This window comes from Caretta caretta, chromosome 12 (genome assembly GCF_965140235.1).
Source record: "Caretta caretta isolate rCarCar2 chromosome 12, rCarCar1.hap1, whole genome shotgun sequence".
NCBI classification, from domain to species: Eukaryota; Metazoa; Chordata; order Testudines; family Cheloniidae; genus Caretta; species Caretta caretta.
The window spans coordinates 7,014,683-7,036,900 of NC_134217.1; the positions used below are offsets into that span (position 1 = coordinate 7,014,683).

The 22,218-nt window shown below is 42.7% G+C and overlaps 2 protein-coding genes across 5 annotated transcripts in view; both read left to right on the forward strand.

Annotated features, from left to right (window-relative positions):
* CNGB1 (cyclic nucleotide gated channel subunit beta 1) overlaps window positions 1-9,053 on the forward strand; it is a 64,454-nt gene extending 55,401 nt beyond the window's left edge. For all 4 annotated transcript variants that reach the window (XM_048816751.2, XM_048816753.2, XM_048816752.2 and 1 more), the window contains 2 exons: window positions 470-665; window positions 7,122-9,053. In XM_048816751.2, coding sequence (XP_048672708.2) covers window positions 470-665; window positions 7,122-7,328 — 403 coding nt within the window. In that variant the 3' untranslated portion in view covers window positions 7,329-9,053. The remainder of the gene's footprint in view (window positions 1-469; window positions 666-7,121) is intronic.
* Window positions 9,054-21,293: 12,240 nt separating this feature from the next.
* The window catches only part of KIFC3 (kinesin family member C3), a 75,147-nt gene continuing 74,222 nt past the window's right edge, over window positions 21,294-22,218 (forward strand). Inside the window, exon 1 of the mRNA XM_048816536.2 lies at window positions 21,294-21,312. The gene's annotated coding sequence lies outside the window, so the exon portion shown is untranslated. The remainder of the gene's footprint in view (window positions 21,313-22,218) is intronic.

The window sequence follows — 22,218 nt, forward strand, 5'->3', positions numbered from 1 at the left end:
ACCAAAATTGGACACAGTACTCCAGCTGAGGCCTAACCAGCGCTGAGTAGAGCAGTATTATCCCCTCCCGTGACTTGCATGCTATGTCTCTGTTAATGCAACCCAAAATTGCATTTTTTAAAATTTATTATTATTTTTTGCAACAGCATCACCTTGCTGACTCATGTTGAGGTTGTGATCCACCACAGCTCCCAGATCCTTCTCAGCAGTGCTGCTGCCAAGCCACTTATCCCCCCATTCTGTATTTGTGCATTTGGTTTTTCTTCCCTAAATGTAGCACCGCACATTTGTCTTTGTTGAATTTCATATTCACAGGGATTTTTTTCTCATAATTTTCCCAGCTCTACTCTGCAACCAAGTCTAATGTTTTGAGAGTGCCTTTAACTGCTGCAAAACTGAACTGTCTGTGTTAGAAAATTAATCCAATATTGCATATCTCTGGACAAAATTAGTCTCTTTCTTTTTCTAGGAAAATGCTGAAAAATAACAATAAACCCAAAGAAGAAAAAGGCATGCCAAAAGATGCGCTTATCATTCCTCCAAGACCTGGGACACCTAAACTCTTTCAAGCTGCCCTCGTAGCTGCAGGAAAGATTGGAGGCAAAGGAAAGCTTGCCCATATCAGATGGAAATTGAGAGAGCTGAAAGCAATGCAAGCTATGCAGGTAAGAACAAAGGATTGGAGTTTTTGTTCTTTCATTCACAATGAAACTATCATCTTGCAGCACTGTTGATGGAGACTTAACAAGAAACAGCACAGAGTCTATATTTCAGCTGAACAACAATGAACCACTGGCTAATCACAATCTACACGTTCATTCTTTCTTTCATTTTTCTGCTGGGACTATCTACAAGGGTACCAACTGATGGCAATCATGGACAGAAATGTGTCCGTCAGGAAATCAGCTGAGATAATCAACTCATTTCACATGAAGTCAGACTAAATTTGAGAGCAATATGGAATAAATGGAACAGTGGTCCTAGATGGATTGAGGAAACCCTTGCAGGAAGGCATTGTAATCCAGTGGGCTAATGTAGTAGGAGAACACATTAGCTTTTCACTTGGGGAGATCCTAATAATGTGAAAAATTTAGGTCTCATTCTGGTCTGCAGTGGACATATATCCACATCACACAATCACTCTACTGTGTAACATTCATAGAGCCAATCCATATTATGTTAAAGTGACAGACAAGTACACAGCCAGATATCCAGTATCCACAGGGAAATCTTATCGATCCAACTTTGTAGATGTATAACTGTAGCAGAAGTCATGCTCCAGGATTCAATAGTGGTTCTATCTGCATATGATTTGCTGAATTTAAGAAAGTAAAAGCCTTAATATGAATATGCTAAAGGACTGTGATTTTATTAATTAGATATACCTGTGTATTATAACCACTATATTATACAGACAGTATCCTAACTGAAAGTCTTTGCTTAGTAGTAGTGTTTAAGCTACTATGGTAAAGAGGGCCATATATGTATCTAGAAAGACACAGAACAATGCAATGTCTTTCTAGTGTCCTTCGTAAAAGAATAAGAAGGCTTCATACAATTAAATGCTGCAACAATAATTAAAGAATAATTAAAAGTGGCAGAGAATATAGATGCTGACATACACGACACATTCTGGATAGTAACGGAGAATGAATTCCGTAATTAAGGCATTCCATTCATAACCCACATTAACACAGGTAGGTCTTTGTCCTTCTCCAGTAGCTGGTCTGCGTTAAGAGGTTTCTGAGACTGCTGCTGCTTCCAGCTAATTGATGTAAGCTGGAGAGGCCTATGCTTTTAGAGAGAGAGATCCAGCTGGCAACTTACCCAGTAGACTGTTACACATAGTTGGAAAACTAGTACCATGATAAACTAGGATAAATCCTGGGGATATTTCAGATTAGAATTGAAGTACAATGACTAAACCATATAAGGAAAGCTTTCACACGTAACTTGCACTATAATGAGGTGGAACCTGCGGGATGTACATTAGCCTGGATAGGGTACCTGACAGGTGTTTTGTTTAAAGTGTTGCCGGACAGATCTGTTGAAAGAGAAGATCCAAGGTTTGGAGATGCAGGTGGAAACTATGGCAGAGTTTTGAAGGGGGTTTGATTGGGTGGGGGGGGGGGGGAAGGTGAGGGGAGGCTGAAGGGAAATCTTGAGACTTGCATATGCAAGCTGGACTGGAGAACTGGGAGGGTAGATGGTGGATGAGGAAGTGGCCGGTGTAAGCATATGGCTATAAGAACAAGGCAGAGGAAAAGACGGGCTAGCAAAGGAGAAATAGAGCTGAGAAACAGGTTTGCTGAGTTGGACAACAAAGGGGTGCAGTGGGCCATAACAGAGGGTGGGAGGCAGGGCCGTCCTTACCCATACGAAAAGTATGCAGCTGCGCAGGGCACCAGGAAATTTGGGGCACAAATTTCCTGGTGCCCTGCACAGCTGCGTGCTGCTCCAGCCCTGCTCTGACTCTTCCCCAGGGCCCCTGCCCCCAGCCACACCCCCACACCTCCGACTCTGCAGCAGGGCCGGGCCTGCACTCGCCGGCGGTGGGAAGTGCAGCGACCCGGCCCCAGCCGTGCTGCCGGTGAGTGCTGGGAGGTGGTTCTCCCCTGCCCCCCCAAGCCTGCTTCCCCCCTACCCCCGGAGGCCTGGGGCCTGCTTCCCTCCTCCAGAGGCCTCCCCCCCTCATGGGGGGGCTGCGTAGGGCCCCAGAATAGCTAGGGACGACCCTGGTGGGAGGGCAAGGAAGAAGAGAAGAGCAGCTAGTCCTACAGGAAGAGGGGAAAAGTCCATGGGACATAGCCAGAGTTCAAAGCCTCGAGAGAATAGAGGATGTCTGATAGAAGACCGCAAATGAGAACAAAAGACAACAGGATTTGCAGCCAGAAAGAAGTGAAAGAGGAAGGCTGGAGAATTGCACCAACACCAGGAAGTTGCAGGTCTACATGACTGCAGACTCCCTACTAAGAACAGACAGGCCTGTCATCAAAGGTGATCCAGAGAACAGGAAGGTGTGCTGTCTGCTGGGAGCTAAGATACAGGATGTGGATCTGAAGCTGAAGACTATCTTAATGGGAGAAGGAAAGAATCCACTGATTGTCCTTCATGTGGGAACAAATGATACCTCTAGAGTCTCATTAGAATGCATGAATGGGGAGGGTATGCCAGGCTGGGGAAGACGCTTAAAGAAATGGAGGCTCAGGTTATCTTCAGTGGGATTCTGCCTGTCCCTAGAGGAGGAGAACGAAGGCGAGACAAGGTGACGATGATCAACAGATGGGTCAAGCAGTGGTGCAATAAGGAGGGCTTTAGGATGTTTGTCCATGAATGCCTCCCAGTGGTCAGAGGACTGTTCTCATGGGATGAACTCCACCTGAGTAGGGAGGGAAATAGACATCTGGGATGGAGGTTGGCAACAGATTACATGAGCATCTCTCAAACATTGCCCCCAAATTCCTACTTTAAAGCTCTTTTAATCTCCAAGCCTCATTCTAATATTGAGCAGGAGGAAAATCAAGTAAGAGAGGATACAGCAGTGGAGAAAGGAACAACAGGGTAGGAGAAAGTGTCATTGATTCTGGCATCAACAGTCAGGTTGGCGATACTGCCAGTAGAACGACTGTACCTAATCAGACGAGGAATCTGGGCAAAGCCAAGCAGAAACAATTAAGATGCCTGTAGATCAAGGCAAGGAGCCGGGTAACAAAATGGAGGAACTAGAGCTACTGGTGCAGGAAGTGACGAGAGATATCCTAGGGATAATGGAAACCTGGTGGACTAGTAGTCATGGCTGGAGCACAGGTATTGAGGGTATGTGATGTTCAGGAAGGACAGAAATAAAAGTAAAGGTGTTTGAAGTCGCATTGTATATCAATGGCAAGGCAGAATGTAAAGAAATTACAAATCATGGTATAGATCAAACGGAATCTGTTTTGGGCCAAAATCACTTTGGGGAAGAAAGCTATCAGAGATGCGACTGAGATAGTGCTTGGGGTCTGCTAGAGACTCCCAGGGTCTGATTTGGGTATAGATAGAGACTTTTAAAATATTTCTAATGAAATAAATACTACTGGGAGTTGAGTGATTATAGGAGACTTTAATTTTCCAGATATAGATTGGAGGACAAGGACTACGAGTAATAGTAGGGCCCAGATATTCCTGGATGTGATAGCGGACAGATTTTTTTCACCGAATAGTCACCAAACCAACAAGAGGTGAGGCCATTTTAGGTTTAGTATTGGTAAGTAGCGAAGACCTCAGAAGAACTGTTTGTACAGGACAGTGTTGGTTTGAGTGATCATGAGCTAATTCCATTTAAAAATGGAAGAATAAACAAAAATAGATCTGCAGCTAAGGTCCTTGATTTCAAAAGGTTAAACTTTAAAAAATTAAGGGGAGTAGTTAGGGAAGTGGACTGGACTGAAGAACTCAAGGATCTGAATGTGGTGGAAGCTTGGAATTACTTTGTCAGAGTTATAGAAGCTCTCTGAAGCCTGCATCCCAAGCAAGGGGGGAAAAATTCCTAGGGAAGGCAGACCAAACTGGATGAAGATGCTCTTCAAACAGGTTATTAAGAGAAAGTAGAAAGCCTACAAGGAATGGAAGATGGGATGGATCAGCAAGGAAAGCTATATCTTGGAGGTCAGAAAGTGTAAGGGAAAAGTGAGAACTGCCAAAAGCCAAGCAAATTTAGACCTTGCAAAGGAACTTAAAAAACCAATAGTAAAATGTTTCTTAGCTATATAAATAAAAACAAAGCAAGGAAAGAAGTGGGACAGCTAAGCACTGAGGACAGGGTGGAGGTGAAAGATAATCTAGGCATGGCCCAACACCTAAACAAATACTTTGCCTTAATTTTTAATAAGGATAATGAGGAGCTTAGGGGTAGTGGCAGGGTGGCTCATGGGAACAAGGATATGGAAGTAGAAATGACCACATCTGAGGTGAAGGTCAAAGCCAAACAGCTTAATACGACCAAATCGGGGGATCCAGATAACCTCCATCCAAGAATATTACAGGAACAGGCACACAAAATTGCAAGCCCAATATCAAGGATTTTTAATTAATCTGTAAACTCGGAATTCATACCCTATGGCTGGAAAATTGCTAATATAGTACTTATTGTTAAGAAAGGAAAAAAGTGATCCAGGAAAGTACAGGCCTGTTAGTTTGACCTCAACTCTATGCAAGGTCTTGGAACAGATTTTGAAGAAGAAAAAAAAAGCCGTTATGGACATACAGGTAAATGGTAATTGGGATAAAATACAACAAGGGTTATCATAAGGTGCCAGGTCACCCTGATCTTTTTCTTTGAGAACTGATTTTTTTAGACAAATGAAATGAAGTAGAGCTCATCTATCTGGATTTCCATAAGGCATTTGATACAGTTCCACATGGGGAAATTATTAGTTAAATTGGAGAAGATGAGGGTTAATAGGAGAATTGAAAGGTGGGTAAGGAACTGGTTAAAGGGGAAACTACAATGGGTCAAACTGAAAGGTGAACTGTCAAGCTGGAGGGAGGTTACTAGTGGAGTTCCTCAGGGATCAGTCTTGGGACCAATCTTATTTCATATTTTCATTATGACCTTGTACAAAAAGTGGGAATGTGCTAACATAATTTGAAGACAACACGAAGTTGGGAGGTATTGCCAATATGGAGGAGGACCAGAATATCATACTCCAATTTTCAAGGTCATCCAGATTATTTTGTAACAGAAATGGGATGAAATTTAATAGTGCAAAGTGCAAGGTCATGCATTTAGGGATTAACAACAAGATTTTTTTTTTCCTGTAAATTGGGGACATATCAGTTGTAAGCAACAGAGGAGAAGAAAGACCTGGGTGTATTGGTCAATCATAGGATGACTAGGAGCAACCAACGTGATGTGACCATGAAAAAGGCTAATGCAATCCAAGGATGCATCAGGCAAGGCATTTCCAGTGAAGATAGGGAAAGTGTTATTACCATTATACAAGGCACAGATGAGACCTCCCTGGAGTATTGTGCGCAATTCTGGTCTCCCATGTTTAAGAAGGATGAATTCAAACGAACAGGTGTAGAGAAGGGCTACTAGGATGATCAGAGGAATGGAAAAGCTGCCTTACAAGAGGACATTTAAGGAGCTTGGCTTGTTTAGCCTAACTAAACAAAGGCTGAGGGGAGATATGATCACTCTCTGTCAGAGAGAGAAACACCCGCTAGGGAGATGAGTTCTTTAAATTAAGCGCCAATGTTGGCACATGAAGAAATGGATATAAACTGGCCATCAACGAGTTTAGGCTTGAAATTAGACAAAGGTTTCCAACCGGCTGAGGAGTGACATTCTAGAAGAAGGCCCCCAAAGTGAGAAGAGGGGACAGAAAACCTAAATGGTTTCACGTCTGAGCTTGATAAGTTTATGGTGGGGATGGTAGGATGCAATTGCCTACAATACCGTGTGGTCCATCTGTGACTGCTGGTAGCAAATATCTGCAATGGCTGGAGGTAGGACACTAGATGGGGAGAGCTCTGAGTCACTACAGTGAATTCTTTCCTAGGTGTCAGACTGGTGGGTCTCGCCAACAAAGTCAGAGTCTAACTGGTCATCATATTTGGGGTTGGGAAGGAATTTTCCCCCAGGTCAGATTGACAGAGACCCTTGAGGTTTTTCGCCTTCCTCTGTCTGCAGCATGGGGCCTGGGTCACTTGCTGGTCTGAACGAGAGAAGATGGTGGATTCTCTGTAACTTGAAGTCTTTAAATCTTGATTTGAGGATTTCAGTAACTCAGCCAGAGGTTATGGGTCCATTACAGGAGTGAGGTTCTGTGGCTTGCAATGTGCAGGAGGTCAGACTAGATGATCACGATGGTCCCTTCTGGCCTTAAAGTCTGTGAGTCTTTGATCTCTAGCTGTTTCTTGCGCGTATAATTCACCTTCCCATACCAAAAGGGAAAACATCATAGTGAGACGAAATCTTGATAATGAGTTCGGACTCAGTAAAATGGCTTGAAATTCTCCTTTCTCTCTCTCTGCCAGACATATTAATTCATATTACTAATGCTGTGGTAGTTCCTAAGGATCCCAATCATGGGCTAGGGCCTCATCACTTTTACTTCGATTTATTTGTGTTCCAGGAGCCCAAATCCACTCCAGTTCTGCTGAAATTACCAGTCCGCCATCATTCATTTAAAGCACCCTGCAGATCAAGTGACCACACTGAGGAGGAGGAGATCGTCTCAAAATCTTCAGATAATTCAGTCTTTATTCGCTTGAGTCCTGCCCCACAAAGTAACGAACAGATTCTTTCTGTGGAGGTTTCAGAAAAGGAAGAAAAGAAATGAGAAGCAAACAACGCCCTGTCCTTCTTAGAAGGCCACTGCCATGAGTTTCAGCCAGACAACTGCATCCTATAGAAGCTTTTACTGGCTACCGATTTCTGTGCAATGGCTAGTAGCATCGCTCACTAAGCCAACTTGATATGCTCTGCCTTTCTTGGGTACTTAGACCACAAGACTGCTGTTGATAAGGATCTTTGCCATAGGGCCTAGAACTGTACAAAGCTTCTGCACTTTGGAAGTCCAACATTTATTGAACTCCTTTATAAACATTCCCACTAAATACCCGGCCAACCCTCTTGCCTCCAAATCCAGCCTTACAGTGAGGGAGCCCTGCAGTAACGAATACTGGCTTTTTACAGTTCTGAAGGGTTAGTGTCTGTTTTTATCAGATATCAGTGCAGCCCCTTCTGAAGGTTGCAGTTGTTTTTCCCCCCCTAAATGTGACTCGTAATTTACTAAAAACAAACAGAAGAAAAGCCAAGATTCCTGCCCATTTGTTGCAAAGTTGTCATAGGCGATGCTGTGTAAGACGCGGAAATGATGGAAAAACCGATGTGGTTCTAAAGAACAGCAAAGAAAATTAGCATAACTGACTGCAGCACTGAAAGACAGGACTTCTCCCGAGTTCCAAATTCCGAGATATGCAAACAAGTGTATAATTAATTTCTTTCAATGGGGTGTGTGTATGTGTCACCATATGAACATAGCTTGGTTTCATAGGCTTATCAACATTTTTAACATCATCTTTGCAATTCCTTTGTTGGATCTCAGACCCTCTGCCTCTAAGGAAGCAGGCTACTGCTTTGCACAATGCTTGTTATTGTAATACTGTGCTTGTCATCTCTTTGGTTCAGTCCTCAGCCAATAGAAAGTACTGTGATTGATCTTTTGGTTTAGTGTCTGAACCAAGAAATTTCATTTGGGTTGCATGAAACATTTCCCTTCTTCTTTGCATAAAGAAGAAATAAGGTGTTTGCTACATGGGGCAGTCCCAAAATGTATTAAAATGTTTAAGTTCACTCATTCAACAAATACTCATGCGCTAATTAGTAGTGCAGACCTCACAAGCTTATGTATGGCAAGGCCATGCTGCTAAATGAGTAGGATACCACTGTAAGAATTACATGCATGTGTACACTGTACATTTGTCACTTGTAAGATCTTCTTTTACAGGGAAAGTTTGGATATGAAATTACTGACCTTTACCTTACACCTTCTTCACAATTTACTATCATGCATACAAGTTTTCTCCCTCCCAAGAATGATCGTCGGAGAAGCTGTGTGGGCTTCTCTGGGGGCAGAAATACATGTCAATGCTGATTAGCAGCATCTTGATTTCTCTTAAGAATTCTTACAGACTGCAGCATGTTTAAGGAACTCAGATATGTTACAAGTAAAGCTGAAGTCACCACTGCTCTTAACACTGCAAGGTAAAAGCTTGAGTTTTGATAAGAGTATTGAAACTTCCCTGAATATTTCTTATCCCATGAAGATTTGTACATTATTTAGTTTCCTACATTTTGGTGGATAGTGTATCGTATTTTTTCACTATATAAACATTTAAAAAGTCAAAAAATCTGTGCAAATATTGTAGGTGAAAATGTGGTTTTGATTCCGGGGTATATTTTGATCTGGTTTGTAAGGGTAGTTTAAATGAATAATATGCCTTCTGCTGCAGTGGCTTTCATATTCCAAAGCATTTTCATTAAACTTTTAGATTATTGTTCATCATGTGTGGCTTCATTTCAGGAACAGAGAATGTGTTAAAAATTCCTGCTTAGTTTTAGCTTTGTCTATTAATTTGCTATATGTCAACAAAACAAATTTTATGTGCAAGCATTTAGGACAACTTTCTCAGACTTAAATATACAACGTGAACAGCCCCAAGCTAATGTTACAAATTTGCCATAGAACTATGAGTCTTTATGCCATATTCCATGTGAGCACCTGGACAGACTCACCTTCTCTGTACAAATCAAGAAGTTCAGTGGTAAAATTTACCATAAAGCCAACTAGCTAGACAATACACCCAGAATTCTTATTTTTACTTGTTGGTTGATTTTTGTAAAAGTTTCAGAGTGCCTTTCAACTGTCACCAAATTTTTAATAGCAGCCACTGTTAATGTTTGAACTCACTGTTATCAGAGGCTAACAGCCTGAAAAAGTCCCTGAGTGAAATCTTGGCTCAATTTCCCCATAGCATCTCCCTGCTTCTAGTTTTTAACTGCATGCTTTTATTCCTCTTAGCGCTTCAAATTTCCTGTATAACAATAGGTTTTAAAAAGAAAGTCAACATGCTCAATAGTCCCACTGAGTTCAAGGTAAACGTGTTGGCTCAGGCCAGTGTTTAGTTCTATCCCCACTTCTGTTTTTTATATTTCCTTATTCTTTAATGTCACTTTAAAAGCATTGAAATCTAGCATTTGTGGATGGGGAGGACCCCTAACCGATCCTCCGGTTTCCAGCAGATGCGTTCTACCATTTCAGCACCTGTGCCAGTTATTATGGATTCATTCTCCCTTTTGTCTTTACTGTCCTTGCCTATTAATCAGGCTCCTATGTGTTTTTTTTCAATCTTCCATCTGGAAAACACAGCACGGTTGTTTCCATGTGTTGCTTTCTTAGTAAAAACAACGAGGAGACCCGTGGCACCTTAAAGACTAATGAATTTATTTGGGCATATGCTTTTGTGGGTAAAAAAACCCCACTTCTTCAGATGCATGGAGTGAAGATGAAGATACAGGCATAAATATACTGACACATGAAGAGAAGGGAGTTAAGCGGAGAACCAGCGGTGACAGGGCCAATTCAATCAGGGTGGCTGTGGTCCACTCCCAATAATTGGCCAATGGAGCTGATATGCCTTAAAAACCTAAATTATTTTCATCTTTAAGGAAGTGGACGTGAAAGCGGTATTGCCTCAGCTGAACTGATGAAAGGCAGGGAATGCAAAGCCAAGCCACCTGTGCAAGTCCAGAATGCCACTAACCTACCATAACGCGGTTTAGGGACGTGGGGGAAATCAACATGATAGGTAATCTGGAACGGTGCCAAAATGTCTAATCTGGGGGGGAAAGGGTCCTAAATCACTTGAAGAAGTCAAACAGCCAGCATTGACACGGAGGGAGTTAGCGGGCCGCCTGCTGCCAAACTGAGGATGAAATATGAGGCAATATTGTACAAGCACCTTCCTTGGGGGGGACTGATTTTATTAATAAAATCATATGGAATACATAAGGCATGTTTCAATGGGAATGTCACATTTTAGGAACTGTGGGGTCGCTCCCTTTTTTTAAGTGCCTTCAGCCTGGCCAGCTCTGCATTATACAGAAGCTAGACTACGCTCGGCAGGGCAGCCATCCGGTATTCCACAGCTGAGGGGAGCTCGTGCTCAGACTGTTTTTGGCAGGCTTGTTTCCCAGTAGCTTGCGCCTCGACCGTTATTAGGTGGGCAGCCAATAAGGCACCAAAACAAAGTCCTCACCCCTTTCCGCCTTCACAGGGCAAGCGGGCTTCTCCTACCCCTCCTGTTTTGTTCTGTAATCCCCGGCATGGGGCACTGGTGAGTGTGGCTAGCAGAACTAACAGCCTCTGGGGAGTTTTTAGGTCAACCCTCCTTCAGGCTATTAGATGTCCAACCCCTACCCCCACAGAAGGAAAGGCGCTGAGGAGGGGAGAGGGGAAATCCTGTCAGACACAGTTCAGTCCCCTTTCCTGAGCCTGGCTTGACCCTGTGTTTCCTCACAGCCCCAAAGCTTCCAAGGGAAAGGAGGAGAAGCTGTTCCCCATTGACTCACGGCTCATGGGAGCTGATTTCTATGCATTTTAAACGGGAACTTTCAAAAGATGTTATCACACCAACAGGAGCTGAGAAGAAAAATTAGCTCTCTGCCACAGAGGGTCAGGGTGAAAATACAGAACAAGAAGTCTGTGCTCAATCTGCCATTAAGGGGAGGAGCTTAATAATATTATTAATGCATACCAGGAGGATATAAACAAAAATGACCAGGGCGGAATGGTTTGGGACAGCCATACCAATTGCAAGAAGATTAAAAGCTATGAGAACTTTTTTATTTTGCCTGACAGCTGCCAAAATCTCCCTCATCTCTTTCCTGCCATTGTATTTCCACTTCTGACAGAGCTCCTGTGTATAGTCTGAATGTCTCTATGAGACTAAGCAACTAGTTTCATGTTTCTGCTTCCATTTTTGCTGAAGCTGATAGTTAAAATGAATATATAAAGATGATTGTCTCTGTTTTTGATGTTGTGTGTGTTTATGATGCCCAGTGCCTTTGTGTCTCCCTGGTCACTCAATAACAGACTTAAAAGTGGCCATTCTTCAACAAAAAAACTTCAAAAACAGACTCCAATGAGAAACTGCAGAACTGGAATTAATTTGCAAACTGGACACCATCAAATTAGGCCTGAATAAAGACCGGGAGTGGATGGGTCACTACAAAAACTCAATCATTTCGAGGAGTTAACAAGAGCATCTGAGGAAAAAGGGGTGGGGGGGAGGGAAGGAATAAACAAGGGGAAATAGTTTCACTTAGTATAATGACTCAACCACTCCCAGTCTCTATTCAAGCCTAAGTTAATTGTATCCAATTTGCAAATTAATTCCAATTCAGCAGTCTCTTGTTGGAGTCTGTTTTTGAAGTTTTTTTGTTGAAGGATAGTCACTTTGAGATCAGAAATTGAGTGACTGGAGAGATTGAAGTGTTCTCCGACTGGTTTATGAATGTTATAATTCTTGACATCTGATTTGTTTCCAATGCCTCCTCTCCCCCCGCCCCCGGTTCCTCAGATGTTCTTGTTAACTCCTGGAAATGTGCTGGAAATGGCCCACCTTGATTATCACTTCAAAAGGTTTTCTCTCCCCCCACCCCCCTCTTCTGCTGGTAATAGCTCATCTTAAGTGATCACTCTCCTTACAATGTATATTTTTTCATGGTCTGTGTGTATATAAAATCTCCTCACTGTACTTTCCACTTTATGCATCCGATGAAGTGAGCTGTAGCTTACGAAAGCTTATGCTCAAATAAATTGGTTAGTCTCTAAGTACTCCTTTTCTTTTTTCAAGAAAAAAGGATAGCAACAATAACAATTGTGAATTAAACTTAATTTTTAAATGGGATAGCGAAAAAGATAATCTGATTTTGAATGGAGAACAATGGCTCTGAGCTATGTATGTAGAATCATAGAATCTCAGGGTTGGAAAGGACCTCAGGAGGTCATCTAGTCCAATCCCCTGCTCAAAGCAGGACCAGTCCCCAATTTTTACCCCAGATCCCAAATGGCGCCCCCCAAGGATTGAACTCACAATGCTGTATTTAGCAGGCCAATGCTCAAACCACTGAGCTATCCCTCCCCCCAATACAATATAATGTAAATGCCCAAATCAGGTTTCATTAACCACTTTACCCTCTTTCAAGTCAAACAAACATTTTATAAGAGGAATAATATAGTGCAGGCTTAGGTAATTGAGCGTATGAAGCTGAAGTACCTGATTTGTGTAGCTGTACTATGATTACAGTATACGTATTATAACTCATTCGTTTACTATTCTATAAGTTAACGGTTGATGCCACCTTTTAATCAGAATATGCAGTGCAATGTCATGAAAGCCTTGTAAGTCATACGCTCTCACAAATATCAATAACCATGTTTATTTCTTGTAGAATTTAAAATGTAAAATTCAAACAAGCATACAACATGAGATCCATAGTTTTTAACTGACATCTTTAAAAATGTTAACAGTTTTTCTGTTCAATAACATTTTTTCATTTAAAATTGTTTTTAGTTTAATTTGTTATTTAAAATCTGATGAAAAACATTTCCCAGATAGAAAAAAGGCAAGTTACAAAAAGAACAGTTTAACCATGTGTTAGATATACATTAAGGTGCAGCCTGTGGTTAGAAAAGTGGGCAGGTTTTGTCTTGCTGTTTATATTTAAAGTACAGTTTTTTTGAAATTTAAAAACTATTTCTGTTTAATTGCATGTAAGACTACAATGAAAGTAAAGGCAAAATAGCAGGCTTGTGGATTAGAGTCTCAGGTCTAGAAAGAAAGTGCATGAAATGCAGAAAGCCTGCCTAAATGGCATTTAATTATAAACCTTGGGATGAAATTAAATACCTTAATCCTGGAGACTGGAGTTCTTAATACTCAGGACATGCTACTAATTCTGTGAACAGTCTACAGACCACTTTCCCCATGTATTCTTTGTATTGTGTGTATTTAATTTGAGAATTTTTAGAAGAAGTGTGAACTTCATGGTTTTGAAAATTACAGCATATTGTAAATCCACTATTCCTTTTTTCTCAATTCACAATAATTCAATGGAGGGAATTCTCCCATATTCTAAATATCTAGTTATTTTTTTCAGGTTTCAGAGTAGCAGCCATGTTAGTCTGTATCCGCAAAAAGAACAGGAGGACTTGTGGCACCTTAGAGACCAACAAATTTGTTAGAGCATAAGCTTTCGTGGGCTACAGCCCACTTCATTGGATGCATAGAATGGAACATATAGTAAGAAGATATATATACACATACGGAGAAGGTGGAAGTTGCCATACAAACTGTAAGAGGCTAATTAATTAAGATGAGCTATTATCAGCAGGAGAAAAAAACTTTTGTAGTGATAATCAAGATGGCCCATTTAGACAGTTGACAAGAAGGTGTGAGGATACTTAACATGGGGAAATAGATTCAATATGTGTACTGACCCAGCCACTCCCAGTCTCTATTCAAACCCAAGTTAATGGTATTTAGGTTGCATATTAATTCAAGCTCAGCAGTTTCTCACTGGAATCTGTTTTTGAAGCTTTTCTGTTGCAAAATTGGCACCCTTATGTCTTTTACCGAGTGGCCAGAGAGGTCGAAGTGTTCTCCTACCGGTTTTTGAATGTTATGATTCCTGATGTCAGATTTGTGTCCATTTATTCTTTTGCGCAGAGACTGTCCGGTTTGGCCAATGTACATGACAGAGGGGCATTGCTGGCACACGATGGCATATATCACATTGGTAGATATGCAGGTGAACGAGCCCCTGATGGCGTGGCTAATGTGATTAGGTCCTATGATGGTGTCACTTGAATAAATATGTGGACAGAGTTGGCATTGGGCTTTGTTGCAAGGATAGGTTCCTGGGTTAGTGTTTTTGTTGTGTGGTGTGTGGTTGCTGGAGAGTATTTGCTTCAGGTTGGGGGGCTGTCTGTAAGTGAGGACTGGTCTGTCTCCCAAGATCTGTGAGAGTGAGGGATCATTTTTCAGGATAGGTTGTAGATCTTTGATGATGTGCTGGAGACGTTTTAGTTGGGGGCTGAAGGTGACAGCTAGTGGCGTTCTGTTATTTTCTTTGTCCTCTGTACAGTGGCCAAACCCGACAGTCTCTACGCAAAAGAAAGCTTATGCTCTAATAAATTTGTTAGTCTCTAAGGTGCCACAAGTACTCCTTTTCTTTTTGCTAGTTCTTTTTGTTAGTCTTTAAATGTATCCTCTGATAGGTGAACTAAAAATATTTTGTATTGGGGATGTGTTTGTACAGAATGCAGAATCTGCACCCTGCCTCCTCCTTTCTTTAAAAAGTTTGGATCTAGATACAGACTTGCCAGCTCACACTTATTCCTGTGATGTGCTGAAATAGGGGACTGAATCCGAACATCCCCAGCCCTGTACTTTGGGGAAATTTAGATTCAGAGCCAAATATATATTGGAACTCCATGAACTCCATCTACATCTGAGCTTTGGCTACATCTCTACTTTTTATATATATTTTACCACCTATAGCAAACAATTTTCAGATGGTAAATTTTGATCACCACCAGCCTGGCTAGGATTTCAATGGGTGGCCTAGAAGTGGAAATCTATTGTATTAACCATTCTTTAGCCATTCCCCTGTGGTCTAAACATTTTGCTTCTAGGTAAGGATGTAGACAAAACTGTCCTGTTACGGAATAAATCTCTCCAGTGTCTAAGAATGTTATAGAAACTTTGCCGGTAGAAGGGAAGGAGAAATTAAGCAGCAAACAGTTGGTGTTGTGCTCCTTTAACCTCAACTGAAGAATTGGCCCTGAATTCTCCTTTGTATCTATTTATAATGAAATGATGGGGCTGAGCGTCCGCAGAGCTGAACTATGGCTGATCGTAAGGGGATTGGAATAGTGCGGTCAGCATTGCCAGCCCCAAGTGTTCAAAAATCAGGTCTGACCCTCCAAAATCAGAAGATTGGTTTAACCATCGCAAGGTTTTCTAAAAACAATACATTTTGAGTCTTTTCATTTTTCTTCTGGTTTCTGAGCCTTCATGGTTCACTCTTTCCGGGTTCTCTGCAGCCACGCGGACTAGAAACTTACCTTTCTAACAATAAAAGCTACAACTCTCACATATTCACATGACTACATGAAGTGGGACTGTAAGAAAAATTATTGCAAGACCAGGAACACTGTGCTGTAAGGGCATGCAGCCCAACAGGGATGCGTCCTGGGATTCTAGCTAGGATCTGCAATTGCCAAGCATCAATTATCTGGCCGTGTAATTTTAAGAAAGCAGGACTAATGTGATTACAATTGTCTCCTTCACAACCCTGGCCTACCTTTGATCCTGAAAAATGATGTTCTATGGTCTGATTCTGGACTCTGCCCCTGATCTAGCAAAGTACTTAAGCTCTGCCTTAATTTTAAGTACATGAACAGCCTCACTGATATTAAATTTAAGCACATGCTTAAGTGCTTGGCTGAATCCGGCCCATAGCACCATGCAGGTTGGGGTCTGTTATGAAAGAGTGTTTGTTTATGTGTCCAGATCAGCATTTGTCAATAGCACCCATTATAGTTAAGAATGCATAAAGACTTCATAACCCCTTGTTCTCACATGTTCTTAATTTACTCATTCTCATTTTGGGCTGAAACTTTCAAAGCTTCGTCTGTGTCCAAAGGTGAATTTCTTGGGAAGGTTTGAGAGAAATCCATTAACTTTTTTTTGAATTATGTAAGCAGGAAAAAAACATATTTGTTTCTGCTCTAAAAAGAAACTTCTTTGCACGTGGAAAACTCAAACAGCTGAACTCTAAAAGCTGAATATTCCCATCTGGCTAGTTCTCACTGAGGAATAGTTTCCTGGTTACATTGGTGTGTGTGGGTTTGTAATATGCAATTATAAACAATTGAAAAATAAGTTAAGATTACACTTGTTATTATTTTGTGAACTATTGAAGTAGCAAAAACACAGAACATCATTGTTAGTTGCATATGTGGTTTTGTGCTGCTATCTCAGAGGAGTGCAACACTTGCATACACTTGAGACCTTGTACAACTATAGAAGTGCACCGTAAAATCATTATAGAATTTCGTTTTAGCAGCCCATCCACACTATAATGACAACCAGGATTTTAAACTGGTTTGTGGCATGGTCACTTTAACCATTTGTAAGCAGAGTCAGGATGAATTGGAGAGAGTCCAGCGAAGGGCAACAAAAATGATTAGGGGTCTGGAACACATGAGTTATGAGGAGAGGCTGAGGGAGCTGGGATTGTTTAGCCTGCAGAAGAGAAGAATGAGGGGGGATTTGAAAGCTGCTTTCAACTACCTGAAAGGGGGTTCCAAAGAGGATGGCTCTAGACTGTTCTCAATGGTATCAGATGACAGAACGAGGAGTAATGGTCTCAAGCTGCAGTGGGGGAGGTTTAGATTGGATATTAGGAAAAACTTTTTCACTAAGAGGGTGGTGAAACACTGGAATGCGTTACCTAGGGAGGTGGTAGAATCTCCTTCCTTAGAGGTTTTTAAGGTCAGGCTTGACAAAGCCCTGGCTGGGATGATTTAACTGGGAATTGGTCCTGCTTCGAGCAGGGGGTTGGACTAGATGACCTTCTGGGGTCCCTTCCAACCCTTATATTCTATGATTCTATTCTATGATTCTATGAGCTCTACCCTGACATCTGGTGGTGAACTGTGGCGAGTTGCGGAAAAGAACTTTAGGGGCTGATCTTGTTTGCATAGGCACACCCACCCCGCCTAGCATGAGCCCGCTGCTGTGGGATCCCCAGTTTCTCTGTTATTGGGGCAGGAAGAATAAAGTGTTGTTACCCTGATTATGTGAATCAAGGACAGTGGAACTGTTTTATGACAGAGGGACTCACCATCAGCTGGGTGGCACTCGCTGGACAGGGGACATGGGTTCCAGGGCCCAGTGAATTGAAAGATGCTGGAGACAGGAATTTGTACCTGGTGGTGTGGGTCACTTTTGAGGGCCTGAAACACCAGTTGCATCTCCTCCTCTCTCCGCTGTGGAATATCAGAGCTAATATTGGTTCTATTAGGAGTCTAGTTACAGGCTGCTGAGCTGAATTCACTTGGGGCCAATGGTGCACCGGCACTGAGGTTCCCCTACTACAAGCTGAACTCACTAAAGAACTAAAATTACTAAGAGCTGAAATCACTGAGTGCTGTGTGAAGTAGTGCAGAGGCCTGAAGATATATTGCTGAGTAGCTGGCGGAGCGGATGGCGGAGCAGTTTGCAGGACGGCTGGTGGAGTGGAGTGGCTGGTGGAGTGGCTGGTGGTGAAGGCTGCAACAGAACTCCAAGGAGAGGTGGGGCAGTCAGTCTTGGACCACGTAAGGTGCCCCTTAACACCGCCATTTTCACCCAGGCTGGGAGGAAAGACTCTGCAGATAAACCTGTGAACTCTGGGGCTGCACTGACCAAGGACAGAGACTTTTGGGACTTTGGGTGATTTTGGGTTGCTGGACTCAAGAACCAAAGGGAAAGGGCTTGGCCCAGTTTGCTGGGATGGGTCTTTGCTCATGGTTTGGTTTATGAACCGTAGCTGTGGTATTTTCCTACTTTAATGCTGATGTCCTTTACCTCATGTTGTTAAAGATTTTCTGCTACACCGAGACTCTGTGCTTGTGAGAGGGGAAGTATTCCCTCTTTGAGGCACTCAGGGGTGTGTGTAAGATTTTTCCAGGTCACTGGGTGGGGACTCGAACTGGTTTTGCATTGCGTTGTTGAGAGGAAACCGCTAGGTACTGAACCTGGCCCTTGCTGCTATCAACTCGGCCTGGCAGAAGGGTTACACATTTATGAAGTAACATTGTTCATTTGTTTCCACACCATGGAATTTGTACCATCACAACCATGTTTGCACATCCAAATCTACAACATTGACCAACTGTGTTTCTATATGTACAGCTACTGGGGAGATGAAGTCCTGGAGGATGTACACACAGAGCAGCTTCAATAGCTTATGGGGCAATGCACTCTGAGATGCCCTACCTTTCAAATATCTAGGAATGAAGACAATCTAAGCTAGTTACACAGGCAAAGATAGGGGTCCTGTCTGTACTGCACCACCAAGTGTTTACAGGAAGACAAATGTTACAGACCAGGATAATGCAAGCATGAAAAACTGCTACCTAACATGCTTACTAAATTAGTTTTAATTACATGGTGTGGGACACAAACTATAAGCCAAATCCTCAGCTGGTGTAAGCTGGCATAGTGCCATTGGATGGAACGATGGTTAGAGCTACCCATGCCACTAGCTGGTTACAAACTAGATTCCAAGTTGTAATGCAGACATAGTGTTTGTCTCCCCTTAAAAAACGGAAAACAGAATGCAAAAATACACATTATGCAATACTAAGGTTTCAAATTTATGCCCTGATCCTACAAACCCAATAGGACTATTCACACATATAAAGTTATTCATTTGCACAAGTCTTTAAAGTTTCAGGTCCTTAAACACTAAAGTTAGGCAATACAGAAGGGAAGAGGTTCTCAAGTAACATTAAATCACCCACATTGCCACTATACTACCACTACATACTAAGGTCTGGATTTTAAAACCTTACCTAGTCATGAAATTTTACTTATTAGGTGATACATGCATAGGTTAATATGTAATAGGAATGTGTTAAGGTTCACCTAGTAAACTTATGCACTTCCAGATTTTTTTAGCATTTAAAGTTGTAACTTTGACATGGTAACGATGTCATTTTTGTTTAGCATTCATAGACTTATTTGTAAAGTGTTTTCCTGGACACTAATAATCTTTGTGAGGTTTTCTGGGGTTTTTTGGAGGGCGAGGGCATTGTGGTTGTTTGCTTGTTTGTTTGTTTGTAAATTAACCCTATATGATCTGTGTATTTTGGCAAGTAACTTGCAGAAAATTCTTTTTGTTTGATCGGTGTTTATTTTTCAAAACTAAGCACCTTTATACTTACAGACTGGCTTCTGTGAAGTGTCTTTCAGCTTGAATTTGAAAGGTAATCAGTCATACTGGGAAGAGTAGCATGCATCACAATTTCCCTTCCTTGAAGGAGATGGGATAGCTTTGTGTTGCTACTTAAACAGTTAGGTTCTTTGAAGTCCATCAAGTTACTCGAGATTTACAATGGTGTAACTAGAACTGAAAATTTTTCCTACTGTATTTTTCCACTCAGTTGCACCTCCCAGGACAGTCACCTGTGTAAACATAAACTTGTCTCCAGGTGACACTCTGTTTATGTGATGTATGGGTGTGCATTACCAAAGGAAAGGAACTGCCTGGCACTAAACTTTGAACTGGTGAGAAAACATATTACTGAAATAATCATTATCAATGGAGATTTTCAAATAACAGTAATCATGTAGTCATTACCAAGATAAAGAGCAACCTCTCCAATAAAAATAATCCAACCAATATAAATTTGTTTGTCTAAGGTGGGAGGAAGCTGAATCTGTTTGTAGATGTTAATAAATAGACTAGGTCAGCAATTTAACTTGCACCAATGGCATTCATGGGGATGGACTTTTAATCTGCTTTCATTTTCTTAATACACAGACAGATGGGGATGAGAGGCGGTGGGTTGCTTTGTCAACCCCTTTTCACGGATGGATCAGAGCCATTACTTGTTCAGATTAGCTGAGAAGTCTGGCACAAGGCAATCTTCAGCTCCTGGCGGTTAATTCACTACTGAGCAGAGGTTCTTCCCGAGGACTATCCTGATCTCTTCCAGGGAGGAGTGAAGACATTATTTCTGTTTGCAGAGTGCACTTCCCACTCTGTGGAACTAATGCTTCAAGACTGGCTCAGCTCTGAATGGTGTCTCTAAATCCAGGGAAAGGAGAAAGCTGTTGCAAATGGGGGACCCAGACACGTACTGCTGAATGAAGAGACCCTGCAAACACTGCCGCCAAGGCATGAGCCCTACTAGGGGCAATTGTCAGAGAGCGAGGCTGCTGAGTGCTTTAGTCATCGGGGAAAGCAAGAAAATGAGCATTCACTGGGGGATTTAATTCATCAGCTCTGGTGTGTGGACAAAAGAAATGTATGATCTGGGGGGAAAAGATTTCCAGTTTGCTCTGAAGATCAAGCACACTGGGGCCCAAATGCTGCCCATGCTACACAGCACGGTGCCCTGGTGAGTGTGCTCAACATCTTCTGTGGAAGGGATGCAGCTAAAGCTCTCAGTATCCATCTCCGGACTCTCAGGAGCCCCTCCAAGAAACTTTCCAGTGTGAGTTCTATTAAAGTATCCCTGGTGTTACTAAGAAAGCAGCAGCCCCATGACTCCAGCTTGCTCTCTGAGTCCTGCCTTTCTTACATAACTCCAGTGGGCATTATATGCAACCAAACAGGGGTCGTGTGATGATCAATGCCACCGCTTGGACCATTACTAATTCCCAGTCTTGCTCTGCTTCAGTCGGCTGAAAAATTCTGCTCTACAAAGCTCTTCTGAGTGACCTGGCCAGTCCTTTTCTGCCATGTATGCACTATGCTCTGTGGTAGGGCTTTCTGTGCACAGTCTGGTCAAAGGAAGAATAAGAGGGAGGGAGGAAGGTAAAAAGATTCAGGCTAGAGAGATTGCTCCTGGCCGTGGTAAGCATGGGACTGATCCCAGCTCCAAAGGAAGATCGTTCTGCAGTCCTGCGAGCACCAGGCACGGAAATTCTATTCGGAGGAACAGCTCAGCAACAGAGCCGGCCTTGGCTTGCTTACAGGTAAGAAGCAACGACACTCGGCAAAAATGGACACGGGGCACAATGGCATTGTACAGGACAGAATCAGCTTAAGCAAGGTTTGAGAACATATCAGTTATCTGTGATGGAAACCCAATAGTATCTGTTGGGTCTACACTGGCTTCACAAAGACCAGAAATGTTGTTTCTGTTATTAGGGCTAACAGAAACGAGGAGGGCTATATAATTTCCAGGGGGTTTCCTCCAGGTGTCCTAAAAAGCGCTGTCCAAGGTGGATAATTAATCAATTGGCAGCAGAACATTTTCCGTTTGGGAGGAGTGCCTCAAAAGCAAGGCATTTAAGGGGGCATGTAGGCAGAAAATTATTAGACTAGGAGATTTTAGTTCCCTAGCCTCTTATTCCTGGTTCTGCCACCTGTACCATCCAGGCTGCTCAGTGCCCTCTTCAGGAGCTAGAGCAGAGGTCCACAAACTGTAGGGCACGCCCTCCTCGGAGGAACGTTCGGGGGCACTGCGGGGCCTGAGGCAGTCCCCACCGGGGCTGGGGAGGGATCACTACCCAGCCCCACTCCACCCCCAGCTCTGCTCTGGCCCCACCCCCAGCTGTGACCCCAGCTTCCAGCCCCACATCTGGCCCCATGCCCAGCCTCAGCCCCCAACTGTGGCCCGGCCGTAGCTCTGTTCCTGGCCATGGCCCCACTCCCAGCCCCAACCTCAGCCCCCTACCCCTGTCTGCATCCTCCCTCCCCCCTGGGAGCCATGACCCTGCTCCCAGCTCTGGCTCCAGGGGGGCGCAGACAGGGGTAAGGTAGGGCACAACCCTGAAAAGTTTGAGGGCCACTGAGTATGCCAAACAATCCATATTTTAAAGACTTATTTTTGTAATGCCGTTGTTTTCATTTTTCTTAGACAAAAAACAAGGTTTTAT